The sequence below is a fragment of the Podarcis gaigeae genome, assembly GCF_964106915.1.
Source record: "Podarcis gaigeae genome assembly, chromosome: 2".
In the NCBI taxonomy this organism is placed as follows: Eukaryota; Metazoa; Chordata; class Lepidosauria; order Squamata; family Lacertidae; genus Podarcis; species Podarcis gaigeae.
In genome coordinates this window covers 95123886-95145317 of record NC_139679.1, presented here as the reverse complement: position 1 = coordinate 95145317, position 21432 = coordinate 95123886, and the positions used below count along the sequence as shown (strand labels likewise).

The 21432-nt window shown below is 42.1% G+C and overlaps 1 protein-coding gene and 1 long non-coding RNA gene across 8 annotated transcripts in view; both read left to right on the top strand.

Annotated features, from left to right (window-relative positions):
- CHL1 (cell adhesion molecule L1 like) overlaps positions 1-21432 on the top strand; it is a 223229-nt gene that overhangs the window by 140530 nt on the left and 61267 nt on the right. For 6 of the 7 annotated variants that reach the window (XM_083723259.1, XM_083723255.1, XM_083723261.1 and 3 more), the window contains 6 exons: positions 1171-1276; positions 4003-4193; positions 13278-13400; positions 15385-15555; positions 18223-18264; positions 19517-19634. In XM_083723259.1, the coding sequence (XP_083579385.1) occupies positions 1171-1276; positions 4003-4193; positions 13278-13400; positions 15385-15555; positions 18223-18264; positions 19517-19634 (751 nt within the window). The remainder of the gene's footprint in view (positions 1-1170; positions 1277-4002; positions 4194-13277; positions 13401-15384; positions 15556-18222; positions 18265-19516; positions 19635-21432) is intronic. The other variant, XM_083723258.1, reaches the window with a different exon arrangement.
- The window catches only part of LOC310838183, a 196218-nt gene that overhangs the window by 113519 nt on the left and 61267 nt on the right, over positions 1-21432 (top strand). The gene's annotated exons all lie outside the window — the stretch shown is intronic.

Sequence of the window (21432 nt, the reverse complement as noted above, 5' to 3'; positions counted from 1 at the left end):
GTTCACTGGGCTTAAAGAGTTTCTAGCCAGTACCCTAATATTCATTCCTGTAATTTATAACGGAGTGGTAATTCTATTATGGTCAATTACTCTTCAGGGCCCAATTTCTATTTTTATAGTTTGGTTATGTGGAGATTCACAACACTTTAATTTCTTCAGGATTAAAAAAATGTAAATGCATGAAATAGAGGATTTGCATAGTAGTAAAGCCCAGTCATCCTACCATGGAAAGTGGGTGGTTCTGAATGATGATGCCAATGGTAACTGAGGTTGTTTATGTCGGTATCTTGAGCAGCACATGGACTTTGGTTGGGTAACAACTTCTCTTCATTAACTATTAATTTGAATCCAATCCTAGCATTATTTGTAGGGTTTTTATTTTTAAAAAGGGAGGGAAGGTGAATGACATTTAATGTGCACACAATATAAGAATGCAAGAGTAGAAAGAAGAAAAGAAATAAGAAAAGAAATTTACAACCTCTGTAACAATAGGAATAATGGTTTACTGCCACCCAAAGTCTATTATCCTTGAGTCATTTGTTTCTGCTGCGTTCCTTGGGGCTATATGGAAAACCCAAACAAAAGACCTTGTATTACTCATAGGGATGTTTAGAGAATTCAGTTTTGTGAATTCCAATATGAACAAATCTGATCTACCACTTCCCAGGCCAGTGTGGAGGCTGGACCTTCGTGTTTTCATGCCTTAGTTACTTATTTCAACCTTTTATATACCGTTTAACGCTGCTTACTTATCAGGTGGTGTACAATGGAGACACAAAAGCAATACAAAAGATAAAACCAGTTGAACCATAAAATCAGGAAAACCTGCTTGAAATGCTTGGTAATTTTTCTAAGAAGTCTTTGCCACTAAATACAGTTGGGAGGGAGCTCCATAGAACTGCGCCCATGATGCCATATGCCTGAGAAATGGGAGATATGAGCACTGTGAGCACTGTCTCCTGCAAAGGCCTCAGTGATTAGGCAGGTATATAACATATTTTCTGTCTCCCAGTGTAGATTTTGGCCCATCCTCCCCCAAAGTATCAAAATGTGTTGGAATAGAACTCTGGCTATTCATTCACCTCCAATGCAAATAAGCTATTTGCAATTTACATATGGGTTACTCTTCCATTTTTCTTTATTTGACCACATGTCCTGGTTCTGTTTCAGTACGGCAACTCCCGACAATTACAGAGCACCCAACCGATCAAGTTGCATTTCCCTTCGATGAAGAGTTTACAATCAAGTGCGAAGCTATAGGGAACCCACATCCAAGGTAAGTGTTTTGCAAAAGCTGGTTTAGGGCTCACTGCATGTGCACCCCCTGCATGCCACAGTTGGGGTGAGAGAGAATTGGCAGGCATCACTGTAGGCGAGGCAAAGTATGCTATGTGTGGTGTGGGCCAGTGTGGTGTAGTGGTTAAGAGCGGTAGATTCGTAATCTGGGGAACCAGGTTCGCGTCTCCGCTCCTCCACATGCAGCTGCTGGGTGACCTTGGGCCAGTCACACTTCTCTGAAGTCTCTCAGTCTCACTCACCTCACAGAGTGTTTGTTGTGGGGGAGGAAGGGAAAGGAGAGTTAGCCGCTTTGAGATATCAAATCCAAACTCTTCTTCTTCTTCTTCTGTCTTAACTTGCAGATATACGGTACTTGTTTAATTGTTTTAATTACATTTCTATATCACCCTTCATCTGAGGATCACAGGGTGGTTTAAAATATAAAAACACATAAAAATACATACCATAGTAACAAACAAAAACAATAACCCACACCCACCCAAAGTTTAAAAGGCCATAGGTTATTTAATTAGCTAAAGGCCTGGGAGAAGGGGAAGGCTTTTGCATGGCACCTAAATATTTATGATGAAGGTGCCTGGTGAGCCTCCCTGGGGAGAGCATTCCAGAATGGGAAGCCACCACAGAAAAGGCCTGTTCTTGTGTTGCTGCCCTCTGGACCTCTAATGGAGGAGGCACACCAAGAAGGGCCTCAGAGAACGACTGTTGTTACCCTGATGTGGGCCTGAAGAACTAGAAAAAGAGCTTGCTGTCACCCCTGGCCCAGCCTCTTAAATTCTTTGGTGCCTGCCCACCCTCCCTGTGCTACAACATAGCTTTACAGCTTATACACTTTAGGGGCCAAAAATGAATATTTGGCCTGGAAATGGAATTAGACAATGTTTAGGGGATTTCTTTTTCTTTTGGGGGGCCTCTCTGTACTGCACTGTGGGAAGTTTAGGTTGGTCACAATTTGGGCTGGAGAAAGACAGCGATAGATGGGGTAAATCTGCCTTAAGGTAAAGGCAGATTCCAGAAATTTGCTTTTCACATAAATAAACAACTGCACAGATCTCATAGATTAATAACTAAGAGTTAAAACAAAAACAATAGTGATCAGAGATAGTGATTTTAAAACTTAAAAGCATAGCTCCACTTTTGACGCACTGGCCCTGACTCACTGATCCAATTCAGGCATAACAGCCTCAGCTTAATAAACACTACAGATGTCCACATGATCTCACTACTGATCTCCACTTCATATTGCAATTTGCACTAGTGAAAGATTAAATGAATGCAGTGGGAGGCTGTGGTTTGAACAAGCCATTATAAAGGCGTCAAAGCTGGTCAGGAGAAGGCAGGGAGCTTACATGGGCATGACAGCATTCTTGGCTTAATAAACCATGGTTTATTAGGCTGAGATGGTTTGAATCACCCCTGAGGTTCCTATTCGGGAAAGACCTGGTGGCTAGTGCAAGTATAATGCCATGATTTACTGTGTGCACCCTTAGCAAATTATATGAAGTGTATAATAGAAATCAGAGGGTAGCAGCTGTCTACATGCCTTTTGCATAGCTTTGCCTTTTGCACGTGGGCACACACACACACCCTCTTTGTAGTAAGAGGTCTTATGACGATTCCCATCAGTGAGTCTATTTCCACAATCTTATTAATCTCATTTATAAGCACAGTGAAATACAATATAATGCTATGACACAGTTTGTGTGCTATGAGGATTCCAAATGCACTCATCCACAGCATAAACAGATTTTAACACACATTGTTAATAAAACTGCCGTAATTGCGAACAGACATGTCACATTCTCTAGGGCAATGAATGAAAAACCTATTACTGTCCTGATCTGACTTTTTGGTGACTCACAGCTGATAAAAATACTAGCTCAGACCATTCCTATGGAGCAATTTTCCATTTGATTTATCTTCTACCTCATCTTTTTTCATTTTCTTCCATGCCTAAAAAGAGAGAGTCTAGCTTCACACACTGTCCTTCCTATTTATAGTCTGTAACTGACTTTACTGATCTTAGGATGTAGAGGTGACAATTTTATCTTAAGGATGCTTGGATTCATAGTCCAATAAATACTGGATGCAAGAGGGTCTTTAGCAGTAGGTCACCATTTCCCCCCAATGATTTTTGAGCATGCAGCCTCCTTTAGCTTTGCCTTTTGAAATCCATAAAGGCACACTGTCTTGCTTATGGTGGGGGAGATTTCTGAACACTTCCAAAGAGTCTTGAAATCTTTGAAGCAATGGCCACAAGTCCCCAATGGTTTTCAAGGTAAGCAGATGAGAGTTCATCCATGTTTTCCTGTTACCCTATTTTACACATACGGAACTAGTGAATCAAAGGTTTTAAAAATCAATCTAGGTTTCTTCGCAACAACCAATTTTCCTATGTGCAGATTCCCCCCCCCCCTTTGGAAAAGCATTCATCCATTCATCCCCCCCCCCAACTTTAGCTGGTAGTGACTTTTGTGAGCTATAGTTAGAAATGAAGACTACTCCTTAATATTAGTTTATTTATAGAGAGCTGTCTTGACCCCAATTAAAGAAAAGGGGAATAGCAATGTTTTAAATTATTTATAGATAAGATAAGATAGAACACACATTCCTGCTACTGCTTAAATCTTCACCTCATGGGCCAAAGGTGCTGGTACACTAATGAATTGCAGCCAAGTTCGTCATTGTATACTCTTGCCATTTCAGCTTTACCTGGAGAAAGGATGGGAAGGTATTTGATCTGCAAGGTGACCCAAGGATACTTACATCAAACAATTCCGGAACATTTGTTGTTCGGAACCGTGGAAACATCTCCATTTTCCAAGGAAGGTATCGCTGCTTGGCTTCCAATGAGCTAGGAACTGCCATGTCAGACGAGATTGAACTAGTAGTTCCAGGTAAGCGTTTATTTGTGCTAATTTGATGCATATCCCAAAGAACAAAACTACAGCTTGGGCTTAATATACTTTTCACTGCGCTGTTTGTTTTTACTAATGATACGTGGAGTGATTTGGGATTCACAGGAGCACTGCTCAGGAGCGCTGAGGAGTTAAAAGCCACACTTGTTTCATTTTGGAGAAGTTACACACTTTTCTTAAGGACTCCCTATACTATGGTTGAGCTTAGAGTACTCTGTTCAGCTGCTTTCTCCAAGGAGTATTTGAGCGTACTTCAAATGGGACTAGGTTTACCGTCTCTGCAAGAGTCGCTGCAACAGCACAAAGCAATATTGGTGTGGCAATAAACACAAGCGAACGTGGTTTTTATTTCCTTGACCCGCTTCATTAGGCAGCTATCTAGCAAGAAAATGACAGAGGAAGATAAGACACCACCCTAGGAGGCTTATGAAGAATAACAGATGGACAATACACAATATTGTACAAGATATGTGAGAGGCCAGCTATGTTTTCATGTTCACGTTCATGGTCTTTTTTCTGGCTTCTTTGTTAGAAACACAACAAAACCACCCCATGGATATTTTGTGGATCAATGTGATTCATTAAACATGAGAAAGTTGATTGTAAAAAAAATTGACAACTAAAAGATACCAGGGACAGCTTGGTATCTGTAATCATGTCCATTGCGGAAGGGCCATAACCCAGTGGCAAAGCATCCTTGGTTTGACCCCCCAGTGTCTTCAGATAGGCTTTGGAATGTCTCCTGCTTAAAACCCTGGAGAATAGATGTCAGTCAACATGGGCAATGTAAAGCTAAATGAACCATTGATTTGATTTGATATAAGGCAGCTTCTTATATTGTTATGTTTACAGTAACTTGAAATTCTCAAGTAGTGTCCTTTTCTAATCCTACTGCCTGAGATCCTTTAAACTGGATCAGGAATTGGAATTGAAATCTCAGTACACTCGAGCTAATGTGTTCCCAACACTTAATACCCCTCCTTGTGGGTTCAAATCCTGCCTCATTCATGGACTCACTGCATGACTTTGGGCAAATTACTGTTTTGAGTCACAGGACAGAACTGACATGTGACAGGAGTAGATATTTTCAAGTGGGCCGCCACCAAGCAATGCTAAAGGATGAGCAGAGAACAGTTTTCCAGCAAAGGGCAGCAAGTTGCTGGCAGGCAGAGTCACCAGAGAAGTTTTGAGGACAATTTCAGCATCTTCTCCCACCACTTCTCCACTTCCCTATCAACTTGTTGTGCAGGGTTTGGTGGCAACCCATGTTCAGAGTTGTACCTCAGAATCCCAACATCAATCTTGATTCCCCAGCTGTAGAATGGGAACAGTAACAGGCTGCGTATCAGCAATATTGTTGTTTAGTCGTTTAATTGTGTCCGATTCTTTGTGACTCCATGGACCAGAGCACACCAGGCACTCCTGTCTTCCACTGCCTCCCGCAGTTTGGTCAAACTCATGCTGGTAGCTGTCAATAGTGACTGATAAACAAGAATACAGGAGAATAGTTGTCCTTGACATGTTTCTAGTTCCATAGAAAGACAAGGGGACCTGTGAATAACCCAGTGCAGCAAGAAAAGGATGTGCAGCAAGAATTTGTTGCTGGTATAGGCAGGAGACTATCGCTGGGGTAACAGCCTTAGACTCTTAATTGTGTAAATGGTTAGATAAGTCATGTTGGAGTTTGGTACATATATTGCAGTGGTGTGCAGAAAGAAATAGTCTGGTAAGATTGCTGGTTGGTGGGATAAAGAAAAAATAAGATTTATTATGTAAACAAACAAAGCCATTCTACATATAGGTTTTATTTGTGGCCAAGAAGCAGCCAAGAAGTTAACAGTAGCACATGCTAACACATATTGATTAAACTTGGGGAGAAGCAGGAAGGAAGTAAAGCCTGAAAGGAAGGGATCTACATAACCAGCAAGTAGTTACTCAAAGAGTAATGTGTTACTCAAAGAGAAGGAATCAGTGAGGCAGAAGAACGGGTTGCTTTTCTGTCTATCATCACCACCACCTCCCATTCAGGTAAAATTTTGCAAGCATTGTTGCTTTACTCCCAACAAAGCCTTAGTGAATCTCATTGTGACCTGCTTTGTGAGCATCTGTGGGTAATTAATCACACATTACTTTTTTTGTATGTGAAATTAACATGGAACAATAATTTCCTAGCATAGAACTCAAAGATCAGTCCCAAAACACTAAGTTGCAGAAAGTGCGGTTGATTGTATGCATGCATACATTTTCCTTCCTGTGTAACATTTGTTGTTCTCTGGGACTTGCTGACTGCCTTCGATCACACATTCTCTCTGGGGTGTAGGTTGGCAGGCATATTAATATGCAGCCCATTTTAAACAGGGGGCCCTCAAGGGAACCAAGTTTTCCCGGTGGCAGAGAGTTATTTGATTTAGGTAGATGTTTAATGCGGTATTCCTTCTTTTCCTCTTGAGGTTCATTTTGTATTCTCCGCATACTTTCACATAAAACCATAATGGATTATTTAAACACTGTTTGTTTTGGGCAACATTTTCAGAAGAAAAATGTTAGAAAAAGTAAAAAAAAAAAAAAAAAAAACCTGAGGGGAGAAGGCACATTTCCCACCCACCCTTATCCATGTTCCTTCAACCCACTTCTTACCCCCCAGGTCAGTTCAAACTGCCTCTGTACCACATTTTAGTCTTTCCAAAATTGACTTGCTGCATCAGTCCAAAGGCAAATGCTGCAATAGACAGTACACATATAATGGACTTCGTGTAGGGCTGGCCTGTCCATGAGGCTGACTGAGGTAACAGCCTCAGGCAGCAGAATCCAAGGGGCACCTCTGTGGGCATGACCCCCGCCACCAGTGGAGAAGTGATGAGAAGTAGCTGTGGCAGTTTCCAGGTTCCAGGGAGATCTGGTGATAGCCCTATGCAATCTCATGGGGCTCTCCCAAGATCTCACCAGAACCTGGAAGCCTCAGCCACAGAGCCTCAATAAGGGAGGCTTTGGCAGGGTTGGCAGTGCATGGCACATGTGCAGGGCAGAACCTTCATGTTTTGCCTCAGGTGGCGAAATGGGGTGGGCTGTCCCGATTGCATGTCTTGGTGGTATATGGGGTTGGAGAGGAAACCTAGCTGCTGTTCCTTCTGCCTTATAGAAGAAAAAAGTGTGGAGAACCTTTGGTGTTTGCACAGAAAGATGGGGCAGATTCTGGCTTCGGTAGCCCTGTTGCCTTCGGTAGCCTTGCTGGGTTTGCATAGTCCCAGGCAGAATTTGCCAGGTGTTCCTGGGCAGCAATGCTATTTTTCCAAAAGAGTACCAGAACTCACCCTGAATACCTCGCTTATTCTCTTATAATGGCAATGGCAACCACCGGAGGGATACTGGAACTGAGTTCTGGTGAGTTCCAGATGGAAAAAAAAAAGCTCTGCTGGGTAGGAACCTCATGAGTATTGCGAGTAGCTGCCCTTCTAGAGTGTGAGCTGGTCTTCCAATGACATACGCATCAATAGACACCACCAAACAGAGCACCTCTTCCTTTGGGGAGAGTTCACCCTCATCCAGAACAAGCATATTGCTCCCAGGAGCCTCCCATCCACAAGACTTCCATCTTGCCAGGATTCAGATTCAGCTTGCTGATCCTCACGTGTTCCATCAATGCATCTAGTCTGGATCTTGCACAGCCACACCACAGACGTAACAGAGAAATAGAGCTGGGTATACTCAGTGTGCTGGTAATACATTTCTTGCTGCATCATTTAGGTGTGAACCTGTACAAAGACTATGACAGGCTGTTTGATTTCATTCCACTAGCACACAAGTTTGGGCATATGGCTTGCCTTTGATGTGCTTCTTTTGACTCCAAAATATAGCAGGGGTTCCATTGACTACAGGGAAACCTGAGCACCTGTGGAAGGCTCCCTGCTCTCCTCCCCTCCCCTCCCCACCCCCATTTTGGCCATATCGCAACCCAATGCTATGACACACTGTGTGGCAACGTTTGATAAGTGCTGCTGCAGAGGAGCTTGAATAAATCAATTGTGATGTGTGCGCAAACATAATCAGAGCCCGAGCTCTGGAAAGTGTGAGATCACTGTGTGCATTCACGATAACAGTGTGGTGCTTGGCAACATTCTGCCGGCAGATTTCAATGGGGATGCAAGGTGCTTGGCAACCCACCACCTCAATAAAAGTGGAAAGAGCAACAAGTCACACTAGGTGATGCTTTGGAGCATAAATTTTGCCCTGCGAGCCATTCAGCTCCACAACAGTGGGATGCCCAAGTCAAGCAAAGGGGTTCTTCTGGCAGGGAAGACAAAAGCGTTGCTTAAGCATACCAGTCCTCCCAACAAAAAATAGAAATACTATTTTTTAAAAAAATATTTAAAATCCCACAACACTTTACTATTAAACTGGTTTTCAATAAAAACAACAACTGCACATTTGTTGAAGATTAAGATGCAAAACCTACAATGAAATGAGCGTTTTTTTTATGCAGCTTCTCCTCAACCTTGTGAATGTTTAATGCTCATTTTACAGTATTGGGAAATAAAAGAGAAAACTCCAGTAATTATACGGTACCTGCATAATTGAAGCCAATTATGAAGGCAAAGGCACCGACCGCTGAGCGACTTAACCAAGAGAATCTATTCCTTTTAATTATCAAAATGTTCCCAGAGCCAAAAGGGAGGGGGGATCCGCTCTGGGACTGGGTAGCTAAACATGCCGTTTCATTGACCATAAAGCTGCACAGCAGTTTCTGTGACTCTTTCCCAAATTTCACGCTCACCATATCCACAGTCCTTTCTAGGGCTTACATAAATCAGGCACTCTAAAGGCTGGAGCAGATTTCAAGGTCAGATTTAAATACTTTAGCTCAGTATTTACTACACAAATGGGGTGTTTAAACAGGTCTAGCTTGGAGAGAGAGAGAGAAACAGAGATCAAGTAAAACCTGAGTTCATACTGCTCCAGATTATGTTATGGTAGAAAGTACAGGAAGATATCAGAATGAATATTCAAAATTTAATATTCAAAGCAGCATATGAACAAATATATTTATTATATATGGCACTTATTAATATACTTTTCTTCAAATAAAGGCAAGCACATGTTTCTATGCACCTCCAAGGTACAGATGATCTGATTTAATTGTATTTGTTAAATAACCAATTGATTGATTGATTAATTACATCATCCCTAGGAGTCTCTGGGGCTACTGAATGGTCTGCCCTCTATGGACAGATATGGGGTTATGTTCAGTGGCTCTACCTCCTGTGCTACCTCCCACACTATTCCAAAGTGTCTTCCAACATAGGAACCAGATTTGGGGCAACATCAGGAACTACTGGGGGCAAGGACATGAAAGTGCAAAATTGTCTTAGGAACATAGGAAGCTGCCTTATACTGAATCAGACTATTGTTCCATGAGCTCAGTACTCAACACAACAGCAGCCCCCCAGGATTTCTAGTGGGGGCTGGGGGGATTCCCAGCGCTATTTGGAGAAGCTAGAGAGTGAACCTGGGACTTTCTGCAAAGAAGACGCTCTACCAATGAACTACAATCCTTCTCTTCTCCATTCTGCTGAGGGACATCTCTACTCAATCAGAGAACCTTTCATTAGTGCAAGAGACACAGATAGAACCCAGAGTATGGAGTATGTAGAGAAGAGTTTGACTGGTGTCGCTGCTATATAAACTGTGACCTTGCTCAAGCATTGGTAGTGTCTCTTCGTAGGGAGCGGCTGGCACTGTGGGCTAAACCACTGAGCCTCTTGGGCTTGCTGATCAGAAGGTGGGCAGTTGGAATCTGCATGATGGGGTGAGCTCCTGTTGCTCTGTCCCAGTTCCTGCCAACCTAGCAATTTGAAAGCACACCGGTGCAAGTAGATAAATAGGTACCGCTGTGGTGGGAAGGTAAATGGTGTTTCCGTGTGCTCTGGTTTCCATCACAGTTTCCCGTTGTGCCAGAAGCAGTTTAGTCATGCTGGCCACATGACCTGGAAAGCTGTCTGTGGACAAATGCTGGCTCCCTTGGCCTGAAAAGCAAGATGAGCACAATTCCCCATAGTCGCCTTTGACTGGACTTAACCATCCAGGAGCCTTTACCTTTACCTATTACCTTTAGTGTTTTCCCTTTCCTTTGTATAGCTAAAAGCTACTTACCATTCCTTTTCTCCCATCATCAAAGTTGTCAGCCATTTGTAGTAAAAAAAAAAATCGTTCCTCAAATAGGACATATAAGAAGAAATGATGAGAACCAACAAAGTGATTATAAAAAAATCTGAGCATCTGAACCTTAATACTTCTAAGATCATTTTCACATCTGATCTGCCACTGCCATTACTGCCACCAGGAATTGAATCAAAACAGGATTCCACATCCTATATTCCACATCCTATATATTCCACATCCTTCATTTCAGAAAGCAAAAGCTTTTGTTGTTTTAGTGCTCTAAACTTGTCAAAATGACATCTCAATTCTAGCCTCATTGCAGCTGAATGACACCTGGCGCTCTCTCTCTCTCTCTCTCTCTCTCTCTCTCTGAATGAAATGAGCTGCAACTTGAATCTTCGTGAAGCGAATGGCCTTTTCCCTCCCTCTTCACTATCACGTCTTGCTTTATCAGAGGGCTGGCACCTTACCTGTGAGAACATGTGCTGTGAAATGATATTTCTCCATCAGATGGCTTCCTTCCACCAAGTTTCAGTGTAGCACTGCTACTAACTTCTAGATGGACTCAGTGTTCTACAACGGATAGCAAAATGCAGGCTGCCTCTGAGAATAGTGGCTTTCAGACTTTTGCGATTACATGTGCGTCTTTTATCTACCAGATGATGAGCCAGATTGGTCCTCAGCAAGCAAACCTTTTGGAAGATGACCCAAATTGCATTGTATTATCATTGCCGGGCAATTTTCCTGCATGGTCAGGATGTATTCTGGAGTATAATTTCAGCACTCATGAAAAGAGAGAGTACATTACCGTGTTCCTGCCATTATCCCCTGTAGGGCTCTCAAGGAGGTTCATGCACATTTGCTTGATTTCTATCAATTCATTCACACTTAGTCTAATGGGATGAGCTTGTCACATCCACAGCTCAGTTAGAAATGGGGCATCCCTCCCACCGTACCAGTTTTGACACTTCTCTTGCTTGTAGTATGAATGAAAGAAGTGTTGACAATATTACTTGGTTATAGATGCTGCTAAATTCTGTTAAAGGGTATTCTGTTGCTTTGACTTGAGAACTAGCAAGTATGGAATAACTGCAACATGCAGTTTATGGGAAAAGTCCAGTCACTGCTAAGCACTTTTAAGAGCTGTTGGTTTTTAATGTGCTTAACTTCATTTTGATCACTTCCATAATGTGTAGCCTTAATAGTTACTTGCCAGAGAAAGGTGCAGATGAGTTGCAGTTCACATTGCTCTGAATGAATAGACCTTGAATTGTTTGTGTAATGGTTCTAGGGGTTGCTCGTGCGTAAATCGGCACTACGCTTGGCTGAGTTACCTGGGTGGACCCTTTCTGTCCGGACAGCCACTCACCCATGGCTGTCTCAATTGCTGGCAGAATCCGTCAGTGGGCGTTTCTTGAACTTCTTCCAGCAAAGAAGCTCTTTGATGCCTAGTCTCCGCCCACTCTCCCTGCGCGGAAGCCTTCTGCGCAGGGAGGGTGTGGGCAGCGGAGGACCCGTGCTCTCCGGCGAGGAGTCATGGAGCCACCTCGCCGATTCCCCCATCTGCCCCCCTTCTCCACTAGTGTTACGCTGATTTCCTTCCCCAGAAGATGGGCTGCTTCTCTCCCTCCCGGTATGCTCTCCGGAATCCCTCTGGAGCCCTCCCTCTCCCTCTGGCTCCGATGGCAGTTCCCTGACAGTTTGTCTTGAGTATCTTGCCTCCTACAGTCAAAGACAAGCTTTACTGTACTTGAATTGATACTAGTAATTTTTTAAAAATGCAGGTTTTCAAACAGTTTCCTTAAACCTTCAGAAGCGTAATTTTAAATCTTTGCTGAAATATAGACATGTTAGGCTTCTTGTGGTAGAGGAGATAAAACCACAACACCTTTATATGTCCCAAAGACTCTAATCCCCACAGGCAAAACATCCTGCAAAGGTGGAGTGCCACTTGCTAATGGTTTACAAGCTAAGTTCATTCCCTTTCTTTTTGCTTTGTTCCTGCTGTTTTTTTATTCTTTCACTATGGCTTAATTACACAACGAGCTGATGGAACTGCAACAATTTCTCATCCGTTTCAACTTGCCTGGAATGTAAGGGGAAAGTGCCCTGAAACAACCTCAATCTGCTGGGGAAGGGGAAAAAAAGATTTAATCTTGCAGGTTGATGTTTGTAGGGATCTCTGATGGGAGGCATGGAGATTTGTGACTCCTTTTCCAACATTAGGACAATGAAATGTGATCAGTCCTGGCAATGCTGATTCTTGCTTAAGTAACTTCACTGTTACCTTCTCTTGTGTTTGTTAAGACTCTGTTGGAAATGTGGAATGATGGAACAATATAAAATTGCAGCCTGCACACAATTTGGTTATTCTGAAGCAGATGAGATTTACATCGTCTCGGTAAGGCATTAGAGCAGTCAGACTGTAAACTTTATCAGCAGGAGCCAGGGACTTTCCACATTTTTGAGGCAGCCACATCCTACTCTGCTTGGCACTGCGATTGATATCCAGCACTGTTATTTCTGCCAGCCCAGCGCCACTCAGGTGTGCGTCTGGTGATCTGTAAAAGTCCAATGACAAAACCAGTGTCAAATGATTCAGCACCACATGCATAGCAGAATGTGTACTTGTTCTTCACACAGAAAGAAAATTGTTTCAGGATTCCCAGGTAAGTGGCATTTCTACACATGCATCCTCCTGAAATTGCCCGTGGACGATTTTTCAAATTCAGAATGTATGGCTGCATTATTTTCCCACATAAATTTGGTTATCTTACATTGTGAATCATAAGACCGCACAGTCATGGGAAAGCTACACAGGTAGCAATTCATACAGAGAATGCCAGATATAAAGTTCATAGGTGCTACTCAGTGACTTCTGAAAATGTTTCTTTTCCATTATGTTAGGTATTCCTAAATTCCCCAAGGAGAAGATTGACCCGATAGATGTAGAATATGGAGATGCTATGGTCTTGCACTGTAACCCTCCCAAGGGAATCCCACCGCTGCACATCTATTGGATGAACATTGGTGAGAACCATTTCATTCCTCTTTGAGCCATTTAAACATCAAATCTCTCTTTGAAAGATTTCTCCCAATAACTTGAACTTAATTAAAACTGAAACGGTTCAGATGCCTCTTCGGTGTGCAAAAGTATGCAAAAATGAACTGCAGAAGTGTACTAATAACGGTTTAGAAAATGCTGAAAAGTTGTAAGGGAATTATAAAATGGTTACTATATGTCAGCATGAAAGAAAACATGATGAAAGGATAAGAAGGTAAGAATAGCCCTGCTAGGCCAGTCCTGCATCCTGTTTACATGCTTATGGGAAGCTCACACAGCAGCAAATTATTCCTTTCTTACTTGCAATTCTCAGCGACTGGCATTCAGATGTGTATTGCCTCTGATACCAGAGGTAATACAGCCATCATGAGTTTTGTAGCCATTGCTAGCCTAGTCAGAGTTAGTGGACCTGAAGCTTCTTGACATAATGTCGTATCTTCATGGAGCAGGGCGGATGAAAGTGAATGAGAAAATTGAGAAATGGCTATTGGTTAGATTCCAAATTCAGCACTGAAATGAAGCCCATCAAAAGCAGAAACAGCCAGCACAGCTGACCTTCTACCACCAGCATCCCTGTGCCATATTGGGAGTGGGGAGGCGGGGAAATGTTGCCATGGTATGGATGTGCTGGTGGAAGCACCAGATTGGCTCTGCCGGTACATCCTCAAAGCACCAGTCTTCCTGCCACCTTGCACTTCTCTCTCAGTATCACCAGTACCTGGGTGCCAGATGCAGGCTACCACCGGTGGCTCCTAATCTAATGTTTCCAGAGAGGCCTATGTTGTGGCAGTCCATGGGCCTGTGACCTGTATTCAGTTGTTAGTGTCTTCCTTTCCCTCTGTTCTCTCAAGCTACCTTGACAGAGAGACAGAAGCCAGGGTGCTTTAGGGAGGACAGATTTTTCCCCTCTGCCCAGTCTACAGCTCCCATCTTGCCATCTGCATCAGTTAAAAGCCTGCCAGGGAACAGAGAGGCTCTGCTCACTGACATGCTTCAGTCTTGGTCTCACTTTCCTAGAGTGAAGTGAATGACCAGACTGCCTCAATGAGAAGATGATCTCTTGCTTGTGCACTGAGACCTCCACCTCACCCACTATCCAAAAAAGGGGGGGGGGAAATGTGGAAGGAAGCAGAAATTGGTAACTTGAGGCTGTGGTTTCCTCAGGAAGATGAAGGATACAAGTTACCATTTGCCTACCAAGGCCTACTGAAGCCTTCCCCTGTCTGGTATGCTCCAGCTGTTTTTGGACTAAAAGTGCAGTCAAAACCAGCCAGCTTGGCTGGGATGATGGGAGTTTACGTCCAATTCAGCTGGAGGGTAACTGGATAGGCACGACTGTCCTATTGGTTTGGAAGAACTTGATCCAAGGGAATTACACCTCCAGAACATGACCTTGGAATCTCATTTGCTGTGACAGTTACCGCCTCTTGATAAAAAATATTCAGAATTCTTCGGCTATCAAAACAGCAAATTAAAAATGGAATCACATTATGGAATGCAGGCTATAAGTGTGCATTCTGTGTGACAGGAGCAAGGGGCTTCTTGACAGCCATGACGTCTGTAATGTAGGCCTTTGTAATATTAATAGTTGTGCTGGTCTGAACGATTAAAATGATGCAGCCTTCATGGTGGTTGCTATATTGTCCCTACAGAATATTTATGCAGAAGGCAGTTTACATTTGGTGGGTGTGTACTGGTACAGGAATTTGTCCTGCTTATAAGATGGCGGCCTTTTTTGTCTTGTAAAAAAACATGGTGAATATTGAAATATACTTTCAGACCTATGACTCTTTAACATCAAAGAATTATTCCCTTACCTGGGAGCAAGTACTTTGACAGAACAGTGAGCTGCCACCTTTTTTCTTTTCTTTTTGTGGAGGGGGGGGGGAGTGGAAGATCATTATCATACTGTATCATCATTATATTATTATTATTATTTTTCCTTGTTAGACTTGCAACACATCCCACAAGATGAAAGGGTCTCTATGAGCCTTAAGGGGGATCTTTTCTTTGCAAATGTGGATGAAAATGACAGCCGGAGTGACTATTGCTGCTTTGCTGCATTTCCGAGGCTGAGGACTATTGTGCAGAAAATGCCAATGACACTGACAGTTACACGTTGTAAGTCTGGGGGTTCAGTTCCCCCCTTTTTTCTTTCATTCTTCCACCTCTCTCCTCCACCTGCCTTAATGTCTATCCCAAAACCTACTCCTCTGAGAATTCTTACATGTGATGTGTGTCTCTAATATGATTATTCCTAACAGAAATATATGCCAATGTATATTTGTTCCTGCACTTATTATGAGAGCCAGGCCCCACTCATAAAAAGATCCGCAGCTGTTGGCCCTACAAAGCACTTCTGTTGTTTTGCTGAATATGCTGAACTGATACAGGAGACATTCCTCAGCACTTGCCAGCTGCATACCTGCGCATCCTCCATTGTTTGCTCAAACAAAAACAAGGAAACACACATTTCGGCTTACAAAATAGGGCCCAGTCAAAATCACAGAGATCAGCTAGCAAAACGATTTTTGCAAATTATGGTTTGGCGCTACAGCAGCAGCCTGTGGAGGAAAGGCTGTCGTCAACAGCTTGCAGTGCCATTACAGAAGGTTGCTCTCTAGCGACGGGCGAATTTGTCAGTTTTGATTTCTCTCGGTTTTTCTTTTCGTTTTTCAAATCTTTATTCCGGTTTGCCACATTTCCGTATCGGTTTGCTAATTTCAAAAATGTTGTTATGAAAATTCCTCAGCACTTTGTTGGGCATTTCACCTAATATGCAATTTTGCCCCAAGTGTGAATTTCAATGGGTAGCTGCATTTCAGTTTTCATGTTTCTTCGGGAAGTGAGAATTAAGGAGGTTTGCATTAAATGTGTCACAGGCAGAATTTCTCCCCCTTCTCTGTTGCTACCAAATGGGGCCTTTTTCAGAGTCTGAAGACTTGAAGGACTGAAGATTCATTTGAAGCTCATCTTGCTTCTCTACTCTTCTTAGAATTGTATCATTTGTCAATGTTGACGTGGTCTCCTCTGTATCTGAGGCCTTTGAAGATGGTCTACAAAAGAGATTTCTACTATATAGAAAAGCTGTGGCTTAAATGCTGCTGGGGAATACTTAGTCATCTCCACAGAGATGTTTATTGTGTTCCGTCCATGACTAACGTGCTCTATGCTATGTACAATCAGTATCTGTTGCCAGCATTAGCAGGGCAGTGCTATACTAGGGCACTGGTGCAATGCATTATGGCATTATGCTAGTGAAACACTTCAGTTCCATTTGGCATTCTTACTTGCTGTTGGAACAGTTTGTAGGTTTGGCCATAAATGGCTTGATTCTGCAGTCATATTTTAGCAATATGCTGCAAATAATTCCCTATATATCAGAATAGCTGACCTGTTTTGAACATGACTCAGAAGCATGGGCTCCTGGAGGAGCAGTAAGAGCCTAAATTGATCCCTTTTGACTTTTAAAATGTGTTCAGGTATGTTCTTGTGGAACTCCCCCATCTCCATCAGAAAAATGCCGTGAAGAATGAGCCATCATATGAGTGGGAAAGGCTTTCCACCCATGGAGGATAGAAGTAATTGGTTTGTCTTAATACTTTGACTTTGTAAATAGACTTTGTGAATAGTGTGCCATTTCAGAATTGAATAACATCCTGATGCATTTTTTAAAAGCAATGTTCAGCTATCTGCTTTTGTGTTTTATTGCCGAATAGTTCAGGTTTACCCTTACATTTTTCACAGTTGTCAATCTTACTTTCCTCAAATCTGCCGAGATTGGGAAAATCTTAAATAACACAAGGAGTTACCATAGACAGCATGCAGGCAATCTGGCTTGTGCTCATGTGGAAAGTACATGAAAGTAAAATAGAAACAAAATTGTTAGGGGATCCAATTGTATTAAATTATCTAAACTGGATATGTGAAGAATCACTCTAGACAATTTGTATTTCACAACAGCAACAACTAAACCACCCCTTTGCTTCCCCAAACCTTCCTGAGATGTTTTACTTGAGCAGATACCTTAAAATTTACCTTAAGAAATTGTTTTAGGCAAAATCAGCAGATGCCGTAAGTGAAATGAAGCTAAATTAAACTATCTTTCCTGATGTAACAAATCAGGAAGAATGTTCAGCTGTGTAGGGAGACAGCCATTAGCCATCTCCATGGCTCGATGTTCTCCAAAATCACAGTATCACTGTGCTATATATGGGTGCAGCCTGGTTCCCAGTAACATTTCTCCATGCATTTTTGGACATGTGGTTGGCCACGAAGGGGAGAGAAACTATGTTAACTATCCTGAATCTTGTCCTTTCAGGAGGGATACTGTTGATGTTTTCGAAATGGCCGACTTAATTTTACAACACAGGTTAACTTAAAATGATTTGAATTTGACATCTTTTCCAGCATTTACATTGTTTAAACATCAGTTCATTATCACTGTGCATGCTTGCATTACATGTTTAATATTTGATTTTTTTAAAAAGAGAGAATACCATGGTCACACAATCCTGGGATATATCTAGTGGCTTCGAATATAGGTTTATTATTATTATTATTTTTACTCAAATGACATTGCATTCCCTCTCACTCCATGTGGAGAGTTTGAAAAACTGCTAAACGTGCAGCATGATTAGGGTGAATATTTTGGAGAGTGGGGTAGGATGAAGAGAAAACCCAACAGGCAAACACATTTGCAACACTGTTTGATTGCTTCCATCAGATCTTCAATAAATTTCATCACCATTCATGTTTCCATTTGGTTTCCATTTTTGTTTATTTCAGCAAAACATACTAATGATTCCAGTTCACCTAGCGCTGCCAAGGGTAAGTTGTCACTATTTAGCATTTGCACCCGCAAAATCTATAATATGGATTCGAATGAAATAAAAGAATTTATCCAGCTGAAATAAGAGTTACCTCAAAGGTCCAGTGTTCATGTTATTGTACTTTTCAGAATATAAAATAATGGTATATATTTTGGTTCTCAAACCTTCATACTAAGTGTATTGCTATATAAGTAAAAGGGCGATATAAGAGGTACAGCCTGCAATTCAGCATGAAACTGTTTTGTTTTGTTTTAGCCTATGATTGTTTACCTACTTACCTGGGAGTAAGCCCCATCAAACTCAATGACACTTGTTTCTGAGTAGACATGTAAAGAATTCTGCAGCTGCTTATTTATAAATTGCAAGTCGTGAAACACCCTTCCTCCAAGGCATACATGGTTCTCCCACTGCCCCTGTCCAGTTTTTTCCCCTGACAGCAACCTGTAAGGTAGGATTTGGCTGTGATACAGTGAGAGGACCAGCTTCATGGCTGGGTGGGGATTTCAACCTGCTTTCCCCCAGTCATAGTCCAGCATGCTAATCACTGCACCACACTTAACTCCAATATCCGGTAGGCTTGTTGCTTACTGACTTCCATGTAACCACCGCAGCTGGTTGCAGTTTTCTGAACAGCTCTTTGTGCTGCGTCAAAAGCTGTTTCCAAGGCACCCTAGTAGATTACAAAATGGTCGACATTTTGACTTTCCCCAAACACAAGACTGGGAAAGAAATGAAGTTGAACAGTAGAAATACCCCTGCTCTGAGGGAGACAGCTTTGCCTCCAAGGCTATGGCGTGACTGTTGTCATTTCCCTGGTTTTAACCCTATCTTCAGCTCCACGTGAATGATAAATTTGTATGGAGCAAGACTGCAGATGTGCTCTGATTTTTGTTTTTACTGGTACCTAACTGCATCAGCAGGCACATAGGGTCTGTAGTGAATATTTGGCATACACTACAGGAACAGAAAACCAGTGATATTTGCTGCACTCCTAAAATATATCCACAATTTTAAAATACCACATTTTGATATAGACTTAGATGTGTATATCCAAATACTCTGAAATCAATGAGAAAATTGTTGCCGATCTAGTTTGATGCCATTCACTTTTTCCAGTGCATTAGCTATACAGGAATCAATTGGCATAAAAATTTCTATTGTTCATGAATGATAAATATAAGGAAGAGCTCAGCTCATTTCAAAAGCTCTGAAATTAATTCTCTCTCCCCCCCACCCCACTTCATTTTCAGCAAATTTAATCAAAGAAAGAAAACCAAAACTTGTTATCCCTGAGTCTTCTGGCCACAGTTCAGAAGTGACTGTCATAAAAGGATCTGATCTTTTTCTGGAATGCATTGCTGAAGGACTGTGAGTATTCCCTTTTTTTTCACAATTTCCACCATGAGAAAAGTGAAGTTGAGGGAGTAACCAGGCAATGGTTCTATGAATTATACATATACTTTTCCAAGACTGACCCTAGTATGCAGCATGAAATACTGGACCATATTGGGCATGAAAGGCCAGACCATGGAGGGGCAAATAGATGAAGGCAGCAATTGGTATTTGATTGGTATAGCAAGCCTTTTTAAAGGGTTGGCCTCAGTGAGGAAGAGGACAGCATTTGTTCTCCTTTTCAGGCAACAAGAAGCAGTGAGTCTGCACTGCACTTCTCCAGTTTTAAACTTGCGTCCTTTTAGGGGAACATGAGTGGGTTAGCAGCCATACTATTGCATATGGCATGCTGCACATGCAATAAGAAGAAATGTTGCATAAGCAGTCAGCCCTTGAGCAGAGTGAGACACTGGGCCTACTTGGTGTGAAAGCCTAAGTCCGGCAGGCCCTGACCGGCTTAACCCTCTGAGGCTGCAGTTTGTGTACCTGGGTCCACCCCATCCCCCCTCTGTACAGGCCTGCCATTGACCCTGACCCTGAGGGAAAGCTGTACAGAATTTTCTCTTTCCCTTCTAGGTGCTGTTTAATTATTAGGTTAGAGGAGCATATAAGTACACTAATCATTGTCATAAGGAACATACAATATATATCTTTGAAGGAGTTGTTCTGGATGTTTTGTAAAGATATATCTACCATGAGACTGGGGGTGGATCTACACACAGGAAACCCCCACTATAAATAAGTCAGAAATTAAATTGTTATAAAAAGGGGGAAGGCATTATGGAAAATCACAAAGAATTATTTTTTTGCTCTCCAGCACCATCTGGTGTTGCATGTTCAAAACACACATTCAAAACACTGTTTTTTGACCAATGTCGCTGAGACCTGGTCTCAGTAATTATGTCTGAATTACTATTTTTACCTCTTCCTTTTATATATGCATGTGTATATTCTCACACACAAATATATCTGTAACTGTTCTGCCTTTTTGTGATTGTGTATATTGCTTAATTAGGTTTTCAAATATTAAGTGGATTAGCAATTCTTTAAAATAAATAAAGTCTTAGGGAAAACTTGGAAGTTTCGGGGGGAGGAATGAAAGCTATGCCTTCTGAAGAAAAGAGATGCCACATGTACTGTGAACATTCTGCTCATGGAAAGCCTTAATATATTTTAGGAACCAGGAGGAGAGAGTAACCTGGGTCTCGGCATGTTGCCATCTCAACAGATGGACAGAAGAGTAAACAGCCAGGACTTGGGTCTATGTGTGCCATGTAGTGTCTTGGCATCGGGGAGGCCAGCTGGGAATGGGAAGTTAGCAGCCTGCCCTGAACTTCTGTCTGCTTTGTTATGAGAGTGCCCCATTAATTCTGCAAAACACAAAGTTTCTTTTATATTCAGTTGCCTGGAGAATTAGCTCTGGCTGGGCAAGCACAGAATTGATTAGTGTCATCGCGATGAAATCTTTAACCCCATTTACAGCTGTGAAAAGCTGTCATGGAATGGGATGAAACAAGTTTCCATACCTCTATGTACATGCTACTGCCTTTCTGTGGTGCTCCAACCAATTTCCAATATGCTGTTGGCAGCGGACCATGCTTTGCACATTCACCGTGTCCTTTAATGAGGAGGCAATGCCTATTCCAAGCAATGCATGCCTCTATATATATATATATGTGATTTATTGAAGTCAAGGGTTTGATAGAACAAAGGTAAAAGGCACACACTCTGAAATATTCAAACTATCCAGCTGTTTTAAAAAGGAGACAATGTC